Source organism: Kryptolebias marmoratus, linkage group LG2, assembly GCF_001649575.2.
Source record: "Kryptolebias marmoratus isolate JLee-2015 linkage group LG2, ASM164957v2, whole genome shotgun sequence".
NCBI lineage: Eukaryota > Metazoa > Chordata > Actinopteri > Cyprinodontiformes > Rivulidae > Kryptolebias > Kryptolebias marmoratus.
This window is the reverse complement of record NC_051431.1, coordinates 25,236,451-25,254,027: the sequence shown is the minus strand read 5'-3', so window position 1 is coordinate 25,254,027 and position 17,577 is coordinate 25,236,451. Positions and strand designations below refer to the sequence as shown.

The 17,577-nt window shown below is 37.4% G+C and overlaps 1 protein-coding gene across 1 annotated transcript in view; it reads right to left on the bottom strand.

The window, feature by feature from the left end:
• LOC108239357 (calsyntenin-2) overlaps positions 1 to 17,577 on the bottom strand; it is a 371,232-nt gene that overhangs the window by 152,229 nt on the left and 201,426 nt on the right. Inside the window, exon 3 of the mRNA XM_017422019.3 lies at positions 11,294 to 11,489. Within this exon, the coding sequence (XP_017277508.1) occupies positions 11,294 to 11,489 (196 nt within the window). The remainder of the gene's footprint in view (positions 1 to 11,293; positions 11,490 to 17,577) is intronic.

Below are 17,577 nucleotides of genomic sequence, written 5' to 3'. Positions count from 1 at the left end.
TTATCTTCAGTTTGTCTTGTGTGTGTGTTTTTCCTTTAGATCATATTAGATTTCATTTAGATTCATTTTTTAGATATGTTTAGTTTCATGAGTTCATTTAGATTCATAATTTCATTTAGATTATCTTAGATTTCATTTAGATTATCCCAGCTCATATTTTAGATATTGTTGTGTGTTTTAACTCTGTATTTTTGTGTAAAATGTTGTAAAGCACTTTGTATCGCCTTGTTGCTGAAAAGTGCTATACAAATAAATTTGACTTGACTTGACTAGAACATTAAATAATATTGTGATATTATGGCCACCTTCACACTAGATGACAACCCTTCTACAATATTAAAAAAAGAGTACTTGAATGGTCTTTGCAGTCTTGGTAGATTCTTCAGGTGTTTTTTTGAGAAGGCAGTAGACTCACACTTCTTTCTCCCATTTTTCCTTTTTCTTGTTAACGTTGGACTTGACTTGCTTTCATAATGACTTTATAAGACACCTGTCACTGATTAAACTACACTTGTCCCTGTCAGGGACTATAGTCTTATATACTTACACATTAGTCTGTGTTAAAGCAATAAATTAGTCATAATTGCTTTTAAATAACTCCAAAAGAAACTGGGTTTTGTTTGAACCTAAAGCTTGTTTTTTGTTTATTTTGCTTTTAAAAAATAATAAAATCCAACACAGTTTTCATTACTGTCTGGATATAGGACAACATTTACATTGGAGGCTTGTTTAAGGTCGTTTAATTCCTAGTTTACTTTTATGCCATTCTGTGTCAACAAACTGATTCATTTCAAAGTTTTCTCACATGGGACACGTCCAAGCCAGACTGAGAGGAGTTCTTGAGCTGACTCTAATCAGCTATTTTAATTAAACTTGCATACTCTGCCTCCTGTTGTAGTCAATACAATATTAGTTTACCATTGTTGTTAATTTGTGTTATATGATCAGATTTATAATAGGCTATAATTAACAAGAAACTTTAAGTAGCTCTAACAAGCAGATTTGATTGCCACATTTCATACATTTTATCAAGGCATTTTAATCACCACACTTCAAAAATGTTACTATGCAAATTATAGATGATCAAAATTTTATTTGAAAAATATATTTTTTAAAGATGTCTGATAGACATTAGGATAATACATTTTAGAAACTAAAGCAAGCATACACACAAAAAAAATCTTATGAATCTTGAACTTTCAGAAAATTTTCTCAACATATAGTATTAATGCAATATTAATGCACTTCTCTAGTCAACATCAAAATACTGTTTACAGAACAATAACAAATAGTCATGTACTGTTCCCACTATGTGTTGTACTCCAAGTGTTAACATAGATAAACGGCCCATCAAACTTTTTTTCAAGAGCCAGGAAAATGAGCGCACTTGCTCCTTTAATAACTTAACACAGAACAAGCTGCATGGAATTGGAGTGAAACTACAGAATGACACAAAAATACTCCCAACATTAACATTGAGATTTCAATATTAACAAGTAACAATTAAGTGCAGAACAATGTTGATTTGTCAGGTTTAACATTTGGATTCAGCCATGCTCCCTCCTCCTGCACAACCTCACAACCTCCTTTTTCTCACTTCTTGTTTCCTTATATATTATCAAAATAATACGTCATTACAAAGTAGCTTCAAAATAAACTTACTGTCTTTAAACAACACATATAAAACATACTGAATGCAGAACAAGTCGTTTTTTTATTTTTATCCATCAGACACAATAAAGCCTTGGAAATGGAGGGAAAAAGATCAATATTTGATTACGGCAAAATTTGAAAATGTACAATTGTGTTTGATTTACCTTTTAAAATAAGACTACTATGGTTATTTTTAAAATTTTGGAAAAAAGTGAGAAAACATGCGAAAGTTTGAAAGAAAAATGAGTTCTAGTATGACTTTGATATGAATGTAATTTTAAAAACTCTTGTTTAACTGCATATCTTTGTGACCGAAGAACAGAAAGATTTACCCAACTCTGGAGTATTTGTGTGCCGTTTTACTGCACATCTGCAACAACATGACCACCGCAATGGAGTCATAAGAGGAAAACTACTCCTGTGGCGTCACCACAAATTTAGCTTCTGAAGTTTGCAAATGAACATCGAGACAAGTTTGATGCTTTTGTTTCTAAGGCAATAAGCAAAGATAAGTTGGAGAAAAAAACAGCATCTAATGATCTTTCCAACTGTTATCTGTGGGGGTGAATTGATCAAGTTCGATTCACTAAGTGGCTCTACCACTGGGACTTGATGTTCTCAGAGGTAGAGTGTCAAAGTATTTTTATTTTTTTTACCAGAGATATCCGGGCTTAGTGTTTTTGTCTTTTCTTGTTCTTGTATGCCCTCGTTGGTGTAGGCAGGTGGTCACCATCCTGAAGTCTGCTTCTGCTGCTCATGTTAAAATGAAGGTCTTCTTTCTACTGTCATTCTTTATGCACAGGATGAATCCAACTGAAGTAAAATGTTGATGCAAACATTTTTAAAAAAGGAGTTTTATAAATACTGATACTCTACATCAAAAGTGACTATTGACATGGAATATAACAATAAAACTCTACGATATTGAAATTACACCCAATTTGACCAAATTATGATCTAATTTTATTTTTCTTCAAAACTGTTGCCATAAAACAGAAAAAAAACAGATCTGAAATAAAAAAGTTAATCACAGTAATTAAATACTAATAAATTCCAGTAGCACATTACATCCCTAAAAACATGACTAAAAGTAGCTTTCCTTATAAAAATGCACATTCCCTGCTACTTTACATGCCATTTTTTAAACAAATATGTCACATGACCTCATTAATCAACATATGCACACAACTCAAGACTTTTACTAAACTAGTAATCTTTGACTGCAAAGGCTATTTACAAACCTCTGTACTTGCTGAAGGAAAGATGAGCACCAGAGCTCATTTGAATCTGTAGAAGAAGGTGGTTTTACATTATGTGAATGTTCAGCTATGTGTGAAAAGATTCCAGACAAACTACAGGAAGAAACTGAGGTAGAGTGGGGCAGAGTGATTCTATGGTGAAAGTTTTGCTAAACCAATCAACTTAACATTGCTAATTTAATATTAATACATTGATGATGTTCTCACTGAAATCTTTAACATCTCCTTGAGTGCTAATGTCAATCCCAAGGCCACCAACATCATTCTAGTGATGAAGAAGTCTATATTGCCCTGCCTCAATGATTACTGTCCTTTTGTACTCACACCCATTGTCATGGTTTAAGTGGCTCATTATCAGTCAGATTAAGACCCTACTGCTTCCTTCTCTGGAGTCCTGCAGTTTGCCTATCATTCCAATCATTCAACACCATCACTACCACCCTGTATCTGGCCCTCACACACCTGAATACATATGTAAGAACGTTGTTCTGACAGTTTAGATCAGTAATTAACAATCATTCCTTGACACTTCAAGGATAGGTTTAAACAAGTCCTCCTGTAACTGGATCCTGGACATCCTGATTGAAAGATCTCAGGGAGCCTGTGGTCCAACAGAGATGAAGTACTACAGAACCAAAAGCATCTATCCATTTTCTTTTTACCTGCTTCTCCTTTTCATTTCACAGTGTCTATCTCCAGCCATCACTGTACAAGAGGCAAGGGACAACCTGGACAGGTCACAAGTCTATCACAGGGCCACATAGATACAAATGAGACAAACAATCATTCATGCTTTAACTCACACCTAGAGACGATTTTAGAATTACCAATATACTTAACATGCATGTTTTGGTCAGTTAGAGGAAACTAGAGCACCCAGAGTGAACCCATACAAACATGTTAAAACTCCACCCAGAAAGGCCCCAGGCTGGGAAGCAACCCTGCAATCTTCTTGCTGGGAGGAAACAGCTCAAACCACTGTTCCACTATGCCACCCAGAAACAAAAACAGAACCACCAAATTTATTGGCATTCACCTGGAGAATAACCTCTCTTGATCCCTTAACACTGGTTTGAAATGTAGGATTCAAATCAAAATCAAAACATGGCTAGAAAAGCCCAACAGTGTTTTGCCTTTCTGCAAAAACTGAGGAAAGCTTATCTCTCAACAGCTAATTTCACCACATTCTACGGGAAATATTTAGAGCATCCTAAGTAGCTGCATTACTGTCCGGTATGGAAACGATATAATGTTGGATCACAAGAACCTATAAGAAATAGTGAGAACAGTTAAAATGATAGATTATAGAGTTTCTCTTTACTCATTGTAGACCTCTATTATACACAATGCATCGATGAAGCCATCTGCATTGTGGAGGACCTTTAGTCACCCCTCACAGAAAATAACTACCCATCTACCATGTGGAAAACCATGCCAAAGCATCTGGGCTCTCAATAATAAACTGTGTACCGTATTTTCCGGACTATAAGGTGCACTTAAAAGCCTTCATTTTTCTCAAAAAATGACAGTGAGCCTTATAATTTGGAGTGCTATGTAAGAAGTTGTAATGTTTTAGTACAACTTTGGTAAACTAAAAAGCCGCACCGCTTGCAGCATTAAGGCTCAGTTATTGTCGCTCAGGGCTCCGTGCACGGCAGGCGGACCTGAGCGAGCGACAGAGGCGTTTATACTTGACGCTTACGTCGGTGCAGGATTCTTCCATGAGTTTCAAACTGTGTGATTATCTTTGTGATCTCTCATAGAGGGATCATATAAATGCTGATACAGGTGAACCAGCTCCGCTAGAGAACCAAAATTGTCCATTTTGAATGGAGCATGGCGCACGCGGTCTGCACGAAGTTACAAAAATTGGGAGGTGTATCTTTGCAACTAAGACTGTTTACACATTAACAATTTCTTTAAAAGTTTTTTTTTCCCATGTATAATGTGGTAAATGAACAAAAAACTAACAACAAAACAAAAAACAAACACATTTAAATGAATATTGCTGTGTTCATTGAATCTGCTGTAGTTTTCATGCCAGATAGATAAGAAAATATAAACTATCATACTGTTGCTTTAAAATGATTGTATTTTGACCCAAACTATCATATGTGCTCAGTGAGGTGTGCTCTCTTAGAGGGGGGAGGTTGAAAGATTACTTGTGTGTTGTAGTTGGTGAACATGTGCCCAGATAAGGAGGAGGACTTTACCTTAAAACTATGTTACAAAAACGGTAATTATCATATATCTAGCAACACTGATGCCAAGCCATCAACAAGACATAGTCTATAGAATGTAAACGGTTACATTCGAAATAGTGAATACAATAATGTTCAATTGGACTGAGGTTAAGGTTGGGTCACTCCTACAGGTTGAAAAGGGTGAGTAGCACGGACAGCACTCTAGTACCTGCCATTGCTACTGTTGTTCATGTACTCGTACAAGTGCACAAAAACTAATGATTGTAGCTGTCTGTAGTGCACACACGCAATTTCACACCTCTGCGGGGGTTTCCCAAAAACCTCCACTCTGAGACTTGGATTCAAAAAGCTTCGGTTCCAGAGAAAACAAGGGCTGTTGTTGTGTAAACAAACAACTAAACCAGAGAAAAAAAACATGGTTTCACTCAAAATTGGTTTTGTGTAAACTGGGTCTAAGAAACTTAAAGAATCTTCAGCTGACATCATAGTGATTCACAAAAAGGCAACAAAGGTGTTTGTAGCACCTTTTCAACAACTGAAATCTCTCATCAGAAAATTTTAATGAAAAACCTTTGAAGGTGTAGAGAGTGATTTGAGTGCCAGGTGAGATTCTAACCCAGCTAAATTATATGCAGAGATAATCAGATACCAGCTGGATGCTAAAGCCAGGTGATGCATGTTAATGTCAGGCTGTCATTGTTCACAGCTTATTGCATATTCATCCTTACACATTATTTGTCAACATTCAGCTACACAGAGTTACTCCAAAATAAGTCCTTTTTGAATACTTGTGACACACATGCATCTTTACACCCAATGGAAGGCAAAGCATTCAATTAAACTTTATCAAGAGTTGGCCTAGAGGTTAAATCATCACTTTTCTTGTAAAGCTGGGATGAAAATAAATAGCCCTAACTAAAGCAACGGGCTCAAAAGCACAACACCAAACAGTAACTCCATCAGTATGCAAGGAAACACCACTTACTCATTGTCTACAGCCCTGAGGCACTACCACAGATCTCCATGGGGCCCCCTGTATTCTCAATACAAAGTGATTGATTATATTGCATGCTTTTAAAGTTCATCTTTTAACTTCATGAGAAGATCCTCCTTGTTTTTACCTTGGATAGTATGGATCAAACTATTAATGTACAACTTAGTTTATTGTACCACAAATCACAGGGATGTGAAAACAGAGATAAAAAGCAACAGTCTTTACTTTGTAGAGAACTTGTGCTTAAATTAACAAAAATGTTTCATCTGCTTAACTCTGCTGGCAACATTGAAAAAACTGCCAATGCACAGTGACACCTGATTGTAAGTCAAAACTCAATTGGAAAGAAGCATTGTTCGCTTGTGTTAGGTAACTGAAGCAGACATGCACAGATAGAGCAGTTCCTGGCACTGCGTATGTGAAGATGGGAGCCATATTCTCACATTAAATTATGTTAGCTGAAGATAAACAACATCACTTTTTTATTTTTTGTTTTCTAGGCTTATGTGTGCATCAACTTAAAGGTTTTGACAGAATGAGGTTTCACTCATATTAGCATCAAGTGTGACAAGCGTGAAGTTAAGATTCTTGGTAGAATAAAGAGCCTGCACCTTGACAAGGCACTATCTGCGTAGAGTCCCCCTGTCTACTCACTTTACAAATTTATCGTGACAGCTTATGCTAATGAGACATAGCTATGGGCCCATTTCTTAGCTAAAAAAAAGATTTAAAAAATAAATTAATTGAGGGTGTTTTGTCGTGGATGTTTATGTGTGCATTTGTATGCAAGCTAGTTATAAGTTTTAAAATCACCCTATCTATACCCAGCTATGGTATTTGTCTTATTTATATGTAAATTTAGGCATAACAGTGTGAATTTAACTCAGAATCTGAGAGTGTTTGTGTATGTGTATGTTGGTAAACATGACCATCTTTCAGCTCGCTTTTCGGAAACATAATTAGTCTCTCCAAACTGCAGCAAGGTTAGAACAAACAGGTCTCTAAGAATTGCTAATGATGACTTTAATAAACTGCCATGCACAAATGATGTAGACATGGAAAAGCACATTTGTTGGCGTTACATCCACCATAGATTACTCTCAATCACACATGCCTTCTTGCACATAGAGAACCACAGACACATCTGACCCTGTGAGTGTACCACTACACTGGACAGCCTTCAGACACTTAACCTAACCACAGCTGGTGTGAAATACACATGTCACAGTTCTGTGTCTGTCCTGGGAGGTATTAAAAAAACAATGTTTTTTTATGCAGTAAGAGCATTACATGTCCCTTAAGCCTAATTACTCTGCAGCAAAAGTCAAACTTAGCATGAAGAAATGTATTTAGGAAAAGGCAATTCAAACTGTGCAGCACAAAAAAAAATCTGCTGAAAGTGATTACAGCTTATTACACCTCCTTTACTCTGGATGATGACCCAACTAGGCTCTTCACGACCTATTAAAACGTGGCTGTATTGCAGCAAATTTAGAAAAGTTTCTTCCATGTAAAGACAAACATGATGTTGCTATGCTTTTTGTACTTGACAATTTTTTTTTTTTCATGCCATTTTTTCACATCCATGTCCACACCATGCTTATATACCCACCCTTGCACAACTCTTTTGGACCATGTCAGGATGCAGCTATGTGCTAGAAGAACACACCATGCCAGCACAACCCTACTGCCATGGGTATCTAGTCCACACCAGGTTGCAGTCCCCACATCAAGGATACTCTCTGTCTCTGCTGCCACCACACTCACTCACTGTTAATATGTTAGATCTCTTTACAAAATCATTATACCAGTTGCAGTTTTTCATTATTTTCTTAACTCAGTCAATGATATCCCAAATTAAGGGACACAAAATTGACATTTAGTCCTCTTTTTAAAAGTTAAGAACATTGACAGAGGTTAGCCCCTACATTATTGTAGATTAATTTCTCTTTCAATTAAAGCTGACCTGAGCAGAAACAGCCTCAAGGAGTTTAAGGTGAATTCATTCAAGCTTTACACTTTGCTGACAAGTGAGTAAAGCTTCATCTGGCGGGTATATGAAATAAATTAGAGGAAAATGTGAAGCAGTACATCAAGAAAGCAAATTGGTGTGGAGGGGGTCTTTAACATTAGTGTTTATAGAGCTGCCCATTGCTGTGGTAACTCACACCAAGTCACTAAGAGTGCAGGAATTCAACACTTTATTGGCTTTCCGGGATGATGCATATATTCAAAGTCTGACATGGCATTTTGAAAAGAAAAACATCTCATTTGTTTACAAAAAAAAAGCAGCACTGACAGACAGGTTTGTATAGCCATGGCACAGAGAGCATTCATTTGTGAGTAGAGAGACAGTCTGACAACATATTCAAACAATAAAGCACCCAACAGACACAGAGTGCCTGACGGAAAGGACTGAATTAGACAGCAATAGCTGGCTGAGCTTTAGATGGCCAAATAAATAAATAAATACAAGTACGGGAAGTAGGACAGCAGCCAGAGTGCTAAGCAGTGCAGGAGAGGATAGAGAGAGAATTTTAAACTCATCTTGTGTCACTCCTGATCCGCTCTCCTGTCCTTTTTAGCAGCTAATTTTCTTGACTGCCTTCTTTCTTGGCTGTTGACGTGTCATGTGTAATTTGAGCACAGCCTTAGGCAGAGATTCCTCTTCTTTCCTGTTAGCTTCTTTATAAATTATAGTGAGCAAACCAGCAGCATGGTGAAAGGCCAGGCTCAGCCTTTGAGAGTTGTCGGCGAAAGGACAAGCCATTTAAAGTGTCCCCAGATTCACTTACCCTCCAGCGTCAACCTGTCTGTATCAACCAAACTGGGTCTGCATCACAGTAAGCACTGAGTTGCATCGGTAGAAAGTAATAGTTTAGTATAAGAGTGGCTAGATACCTTAAATGGATGTAAAACACAGGCAGCACAAATGCTGGAGAAATGGAATCAGAATGGACACTAAATGCCATCTTCACTAGAGTTTGTAGGTGTACTCTAAGGGGTGCTGCTAACTATTCAGACATCACTGTTAACACTTGTGTTGGAAATTCAAACAGCCACAAACGTATACATGTGGGAGCGTACATTTGGGTATCCGATGTGACTACCACTCAAAAACACTTGGATAAAAGAATATATATATTCATTTTGGATGGTTTGGTTCTGAAAATATCTTTCACAGAGATTTGCAGGGTACCAATACATCATAGTGTCGGCTCAAAATTGATTATTCATCTGATTATTATTCCTCTTGGGCACCTCCCTCTAGAAGTTTTCCATACATTCCCCAATGGGAGAAGAGGCTATGGCAGATCTAGAAATTGCTAGAAGGATTGTGTATCCCCTCTGGCCTGGGAAGACCTTTGGGTCCCCCAGGAGGAGCTGGGGAGTGTTGCTGGTGAGAGAGATGCCTGAGTTCCCCTCTTGGACCCGTTGCTATTGCACTAGGTGGTAATAAGTGGATGAATGGATTGTATTCAAGGTCTTGAGTAGAAATGGGATATTGCAAGTTTTCAGATTTATGTTTTTTTTTAAATCTTATTTTGCTTTATTTCTTGAACTTCTTAAAGGTGAATATTGTAATTAATAATGTCAAAAATGTTTTCCCTCTGCTTATTATTTGAAAGGAACCATGTACCTTCACTGGAGGGTCAAGATTCCCATACAAAAAAAACCTTTAAATTTATTTTGGATGTGTTGAAATTGTTTGTCTCGCTGTGTTCAGCCTTTCAGGCAGCACACAGTTTGCAGTATATTCTTGCTGGATATTGATTGTACTCTGTGTACCAAGAAACTAGCATTCTTATAAAGCATTTTTATACACACACACATATACTGAAGACTTTCTGTGCTAAATTGCAAGCAATTTTCTACCATTTAGGTATCAAGTTTCTGTCAAGAAAAAATGACAATTTTATAGTTTCTACAGTGTTTTCAAATTAATTAGTTTACAGCTGTCAAAACAAATAAAGCATAAAAATCTAAATATACTGTAGCTCAGGATATGATGTGTCAGTTTGTTTTGAAACTTAAACAGACCTTTTTTATTTTGATAAGTTTATCTGGTAGAAGATCAATAATAGCAATAATAGCATCATGGGCAATTTCTTTGTCAAATTACAAATACTTTTATGTTAATTAATTATATACATATTTATTAAGGTAAGGCTTCATGTGCATATGGTATGGCAAAGCTGTTGTTGACCTACTGACCTTACTATGCTGCAGAAAAATGCTTGTTTGTGTGTGCTTGTGTTTTTAAACTATCCATAAAACCTGAATGAAAATGTCTTTTTTAGAATAACAATTGTACGTCAATGCTTAAACTCACTTGTACATAGAACATTTTTGTTCATCGTAGATTTCATTAAATAATTGCATTTGTTTCAACACTGTCACTGCCCTGACAAAAGGCAGGCAATAATGTTTTTGCCCATGCATCTATTTGTTGTAACCAATGGATTTTAACAAAACTCTATGAAGATAATAAATGAATGTACATCTTCAAGCAATTCAATTTTAGAGTTCACCTGATTCAAGATGACTCAGTCGATTTCCAGCTATTGAGCCACTATGCATTGTGGTAATAACTGAGAGTCATCCTCAACTTATAATCTGAGTGCTAACCGATCACAAGAGAACTTTGCTATTAATTATTAGTCACTTCTGTCTCTCTGTTGGTAAAGTATCTCGTGAACCACTGCACAGATTTTATTGAAATGTTGATAATGTAATTATTCGGTGTGAATTTTCAACTGATTTACTTTTGGATTTAACCTACTTTAAGATGACAACCCCAGCCAACTGACCTTCGAAAACACAAAAATGGCTGATTAAATTTTACAGATATTAAGCAAAATTTTGGTGTGGTCATAGCTGAGCATCACCCCTAACATAAGGTCAGAGCTCTTCACATTCCACCAGATCTTGCGACTTTGCATATTTCAAGGTTTGACCAAAATGGTTATAATGCCTTCATTTCTTGATGATGTTAGCTTAAAAGTCTGGCATGAAAGTCGGCAGGCAATATCTGTTCCTCCAGGGAATACTAGGCCTTCACCTGTAAAGTACTTTCAGAACATACTTTTTGTGTATGTAGTAAAATGTTATTTTGGATGTATAATGTATTTTTGCTTGTGCACAGTAATTTTTATTCCAAACCTGCTGTCTGATTTACTCACTTGTGGGACTTTTTGCCCTCCGTACCCCCAGGGCCTGAACCACAGTCATGAGCTTGGATGATAAAGGTGTATTCCTTTTGCAGCTCACAGTCCACCAGGCCGCGTGCCCTCAGCTGACCCTCACCAGACGTTCCATTCAGCACCACTGCCTCAAACGGAGCCTCCAGCCCGTGGATGTTGAATGCACAGATCTCCCCTAGAGAACAGAGGAAAGGGGAAAGTAAAAGAGAGAGAAACACAAAGAAAAGATAGGTGTTTATTGCAGTCTGTCATCTTATGTTAAAAATGACTGTATCATAAAAAAGTTCAAGAAAAACATCCAGAAACCTCCTAGCTCGTCAATCCTTTTAAACAAGCTATTGGCAACTAGACATGTGAAGTTGTAGATTCTTCAAGGTTATATGAGTAAAAAGAACATTTATGCAGGAGGTTTGGAAGTCAAAGATTGTGATGCAGAGGGTAAAAGGGACTTTTTTGTGTAAATCCAGTTAGAACTGAACACAGTATGTTCTGTGGATTGTCCAGAGTGAAAAAGCCTTTCTGGGAAGAGGGGTGACTGAACTTTCTAAATAATATTTAAAGAATATATTTACCCCAATATAGTTGAAAATTAAAAAAAAACAGTATCCAAATATTACTTAAAAGTTGAGAATATTTATATTTTATTCCAATTTAAATTTGCTTTTTTGTGTGTCCATCTTTGCTCACATTGTACTTGCCTTGGCCCACTTTATAACCACTTTGGCAAACCATCTACACATTTATGATTTAATCTGTTGGAGAACAGGAAAATACTTATGCAATGCAGATACATAGATTTGGACATGATTTTTAATAATTATTATTTATCATTGGCGTGGCCTTTGGACATGGACATTTAGGCTATATACTAAGCTTACTGTCAATAAAAAGCTCCTACTGATGTGTCAAAAGACAATTTTAGCATGCTAGAATTACAGAAACTATACTGAAAAGTGTTGTAGCAACAACTTTGACTATTTTGATAGAAAATTTGTCGCAGTTTTTTTAAACATGTTCAAAATTCAAATGATAAGACTTGAGAGTCTTTGCAACTCACGTGAGGAAATTGAGAATCTTGCATAAACGTTTTAGAACATACTGGAGACTCCCTCGTGAACGCCATTTTCTAATTACTTGCTAACACTTGCAGCCCAATGAGATGCTACCCTAACCAGAATGAAGCATGAAAAAATACATGGTGACTGTGACTGAGTGGCAACCCGATCAGGGTCTACCCCCCTTTCTCTTCATGACAGCTGGGGACAAGCACCAACATCTTCTGACCCTGAACAAGATGATGTTAATATGAAAAATGAATATATGAATTTAAATTCCAATGACCCTCTATATGTGCAAGATGTATCCATCCATCCATCTTCTCTGTCTGCTTTGATCTGTTCAAATTCATGGACTGGCTAGAGTCTGAAAAGGTAACCATTCCAACATAGGGCCAAACCTGTTTTCCTAACTTTTGTATAAGGATTTGTAATGTGTAAAGCAGCATTGAAACAGAGAGTTGTATGCATCTCTGCCAACTAACACTGTCTGACCTTCAATTGGAAACGTTTTTATGGGCTGAAGGTAATACCTTTTTGTGTCCGACAAAATGCTTTGATTGTGTTTTATTTTCCAAGGCTATTTTATAGTACAAGAAAAAGACAGTAACTGTTACTTGTAGAAACCGTTTATTTGTTGTAGTAGTTGTCATGTTTTTTGTTTTTTTTAAATTAAATAAAACACTGAAAAAAGTCCAGGAATGAATGCTATAGCCGTAAAGAAAAACTGAACTCAATACCTTGAGGTTAGTCTTGAATATCACTAAGCGATGCAAAATTCATATAAACAAAAACTCCAAAGCTTCCAAGTTCTCTAAGATGTTTGGAACAGCCTGCCAATGTTAACTGACAAAGTGTCAAGTTTTTGTCAAGTCCCCTTTTAAAAGTACAAACTATACAGCCTCTAAACTTGACCTTTTAAAGGGAAAACACTCATTTCTCTTATGCCCCCTTCACACTGGATGATGAGCCCACCACTCTCTCCATGACCTGCATGTCCTATTAGAACATGGCTGGATCACAGCAAATCATCCTTCAGTGTGAAGGCAATCATGGTGCTGGTACTCTCACAAAATGATTTTTTCCCTACTCTGTTGTGTGTCCCCAAGATGCTGTTCTTTGCTCTCACTACAGTCTATATGCCCACGCTGGTATGACTCTCCAAGACCGAGTCAAGATGCATCTAAAGGTATCACATCTTTGTTAGGTTGTTTCCATAACTTGTTATTACCATAGTTGCAGCCTAGGAATGAGGCCAGTGTGATGAGTTCTGCTTCAAAATTTAAACCACCAAGGCACACTAATGCATGTAGGCTGCTCGCCTTGAATACACTGCAACCACTGCAATCACACTTACTTGCATCCACCCAGGATTTGATACACTTTTACAACTTACAGAAGCTTCATGCATGCTCAAAACCATAGTTGACCTATCATGATCCATCACACATAATGGAAAGTCTACTGTATTCCTAATACACACCCAAAGACCTTACCAAGACATTGTGAAAATCATCCATATTCTGGTTTTAATTTTTACATCATAGTCACCTTTCACTGTGAAGGCAGCATGACTGATGTTTTCATGAAGATTCAGACTCACAAGTTTAACCTTTGGTTAGAGAAGATATAATACCGTTCTTCATTAATTTAGATGTTGTGGAGCAAAACATGAATAGGGTAGAATAGTTGCCACTGCTTAGATAATCAGAATAATTACTATCATAACTTTAGTGTTAGATAAGTTTTATAAAGATTTATAAAATTATCAAGCTCACGTTATCACTTTCTAATTGCTTTCAAAGGAACACTAGAGAAGTTCCTGCTGTTTTCCCACCAACCACTCATGTGATCAGTGCACCTGTTGAAGCAAACTTCATTCCAGTTGAGTTACACTGGGCTCGAAAAAAAGCATCACAGCTCAAAGTCACACTTGAAGAGATATAAAGAGGAAGAAAATCCATTTAAATTCTGCACGACCAGCTGACAAGAGCAAAACAAAGGAGCCAAGAGCATTTGACATTTATTAGCTGGAATATATAAAGAATTGGTCCATTTGTGAAGCTGGAGGTGAAGTTTAATTTTTTTTTCTCTCTGAGAATTGACATCCCCTTGTGCTTCTGCTTGTGGCATTTCAGGAAATCACTTAACACGTTGGGCTCACACTCTGACCTGTGACGGCTAATTGCACTGATATCACTTAAACTAACAGCAAGGACTAAATTGGATTCCCAAGAAGCTTTGTGCGTGCATTGCTCCTGGCAAGTTCTGATAAGAGCAACTTTATTTTCAACCCTTTTCATCCTGGTCTTGTCATAATCCCCACCACCACCTCACCGTCATCCCCCACTTCTCCTCCCCCTGCTTGTCGGGACAGGGACTGAAATGACAATTTGCCTGCAGACGAGCTATAAGCATAATGAACAAGGAAGACTAGGAGGAGGGAGAGGAGGCTGGGGGTAGAAAAGTAAGTAAGAGAGCTGAGGGGACTACAGCTTGAACAATGTCGTACCAGAGTTAAATGGGACCCTACAGTATGGAGAAGCAAGGCTTGACGGAGTGAGCATATTCATAAAATGGCATTGAGCAAACAGTGTGCGATGGTAAGTGACAGAAGATGCAGAGCTCTTCATGTGTAGCTTCTTTTAATACTGTGCCACCTGCAAAAAAAAACCAACACCGGCAAATGCAAAATCCATCACCAGTGGCGCAAGAAATAAATCCAATACAATCAGGCAAGTGCAGAAGCTTACCATCAGGATGAATACACTGAGAATATGCTGATGGCATATGCCCGCTGTTGAGCCTGAGTGTCCCTGTGTTCTCCTAGTGATTTAATTGTAGCTGATGGGGCAGCTAAGAGAAGGTGTGGGGGTCAAGGTGACTGCAGGGGGTGAACTTGCTTTTTACAGACTCAGATGAACAGTCAAAGAAGTCTGGCTAACAACAAATATGTCTTGATTCTTTTTTTCCCTTCTATTTCCACCTATCACTTCACTCCAGACCTGACAAGTGTTCTGCCACCTGCGATGAGAAAAAGATGGCTAGTGGGGGAGGAAGTGATGAGGTTGGGGTAGTGCTGGCCTCACTGGAAATGAGCAGATGTTAGGTGGTTGGCACTTGGCAGAAGCAGAAAGATCACAAACACTAATTACTGCGCTAAACCATTTCCTTTGTGTTACATCAGACTTTTAAGAGGTAGATTTATGCTCAAAGGGAACTCTTCCTTCTTACAGTGCAGACATTTAAAACCCATGTGTGAAAGCTAATACAGTGCATATAAAAAGTATTCACTCCTTTAGATGTCTTATGTTTTTATTGCTGTCGTAAATGAATCATGGTCAATAAAATTTGTCATTCTTCACAAAAAATAATAATAAAATAATAATTCTTCATTGTTAGGGTGAAATCCAATTTTTACAGAATACTATCAGTTAAATAAAATTAAGAAATTTTAAAAAGTGATTGCATAAATATTCACCCCCTTTAAAGTCACTGTCTGAAATCAACTCAGAGAAAAGATTATCGGAAAAACAAGTCAGGGGATGGATACAAAATGATTCCCAAGGCCCTAAACACCCCCAGGAGTTCTGTTAAATCCATCATCAAGAAATGGAAGGAATATGAGACATCTGTAAATCTACCAAGAGCAGGCCATTCTCACAAACTGAGTGACCATGAAGAAGGAAAATAGTGAAAGAGACTACCAAGACACCTGTGACTCTGAAGGAGGTCCAAGCTTCAGCAGGTGAGATGGGAGAGACTGTATATATAACAACTGTTGCCTCGGTTCTTCACCAGTCTGAGCTGTATGGGGGAGAGCCAAAGAGGAAGCCACTGTTAAAGAAAGCTCAGTTTAAATCTCATCTAGAGTTTATCTACATTGTTTAGTCCCAAATCATCTGCTAAAGCTTGTAACTCCAGAGCACACACGTGTGCCGTCAAGTTAAAATAATTTTAATCTGGTGTGCAGTACCTTGGCACATCCAATCAAAACAAATCACACACAAAATGGAGTTACGTTCACATACAACCATGAGACGATCAGTCTGAGGCTCTGAAGCCAGGAGTGGGTTTTAAATTATTGCATGCTGCCAAAAGGCGAAGCAGAGTGATAATGTTTTTGCCTGTGTATGTGTGTGAATGTGTTCATGTGTCTGTCTTTTAACAAGATATCTTATGATCTACAGGATGAATTTTAATTTAACTTTCAGGAAATTACAATTAGCTGGACCTCTAGAACTGATTAATTTTTAAGGCAAATCCAATTCAAGATGGCCATCCAACCCTTAAAACACTAAAATGCCCATAATTCAGTCAATTTTACAAAAACTGTGGATTCACAAAATGAACTCCTTGTGCTCCTCATTGCCTAAGATCTTTGCTTAAAACTTTAGTATTAAATGCTGGAGTATTAAATGCCATGTGTGTCTCTGAGCAAAAAAAAAAAAAAAAAAAAAAAATTCTCATGAACCACAGGGTAGATTTTAATGAAACTTTTAGAAAACAATCATTGGTGTACATCTAAAACTTGTTAATTTTGGGCTCAATCTAATTCAAGCAGATGCCTGAAAAACTAGAAACATCATTTCATCTCCAAGCAACCTGCACCAAACTTGAGTGCAATTTGAACACGCACGTCTTTCTCCCCTGCTCTGTGCCCTACCCCTGTGGCAAGTGCAGCACACACCCAATGTGAAGACAGCCCTTAGTTAATTAGTTTTTTTTTTCTTTTTCTCTCCGTTCACAACTTGCCTCGAACATTTTAACAGATTCATATACATGCAGAATAACTTTGAATTTACCTGACCCACTAGACAGATTTCATTTGACTCATTTTTACCTCTACCTTATCTTCAGCTGCTGTGATTGCAAAGTTTTCCCTCCCCTTGGACATCAGTGCGTTTTTATTTAATCAAGTCCAAATTAATAGCCGTCTGGTAGTGTGTACAGTGCCTGAGCTGCTGTCCTGTTTGTGTCAGAAGTTGTGAAGCACTATACATCTCAAGGGAATCCAGCACTTGTCCACAGTAGACTATCTTTGAGGACACAGAACTTATTATCAGTGAAGGCAGAGCTGTTTTACTGGCACCAGGGGCTTATGTTTGCTAAGCTGGAGAAGTGTGACAAATTATTATGGTGCCTCGGGCCGTGAATTATTATCAAAGTTGACAGAACATTGTTGATTTCCCGAAAAGGTGCTTATGC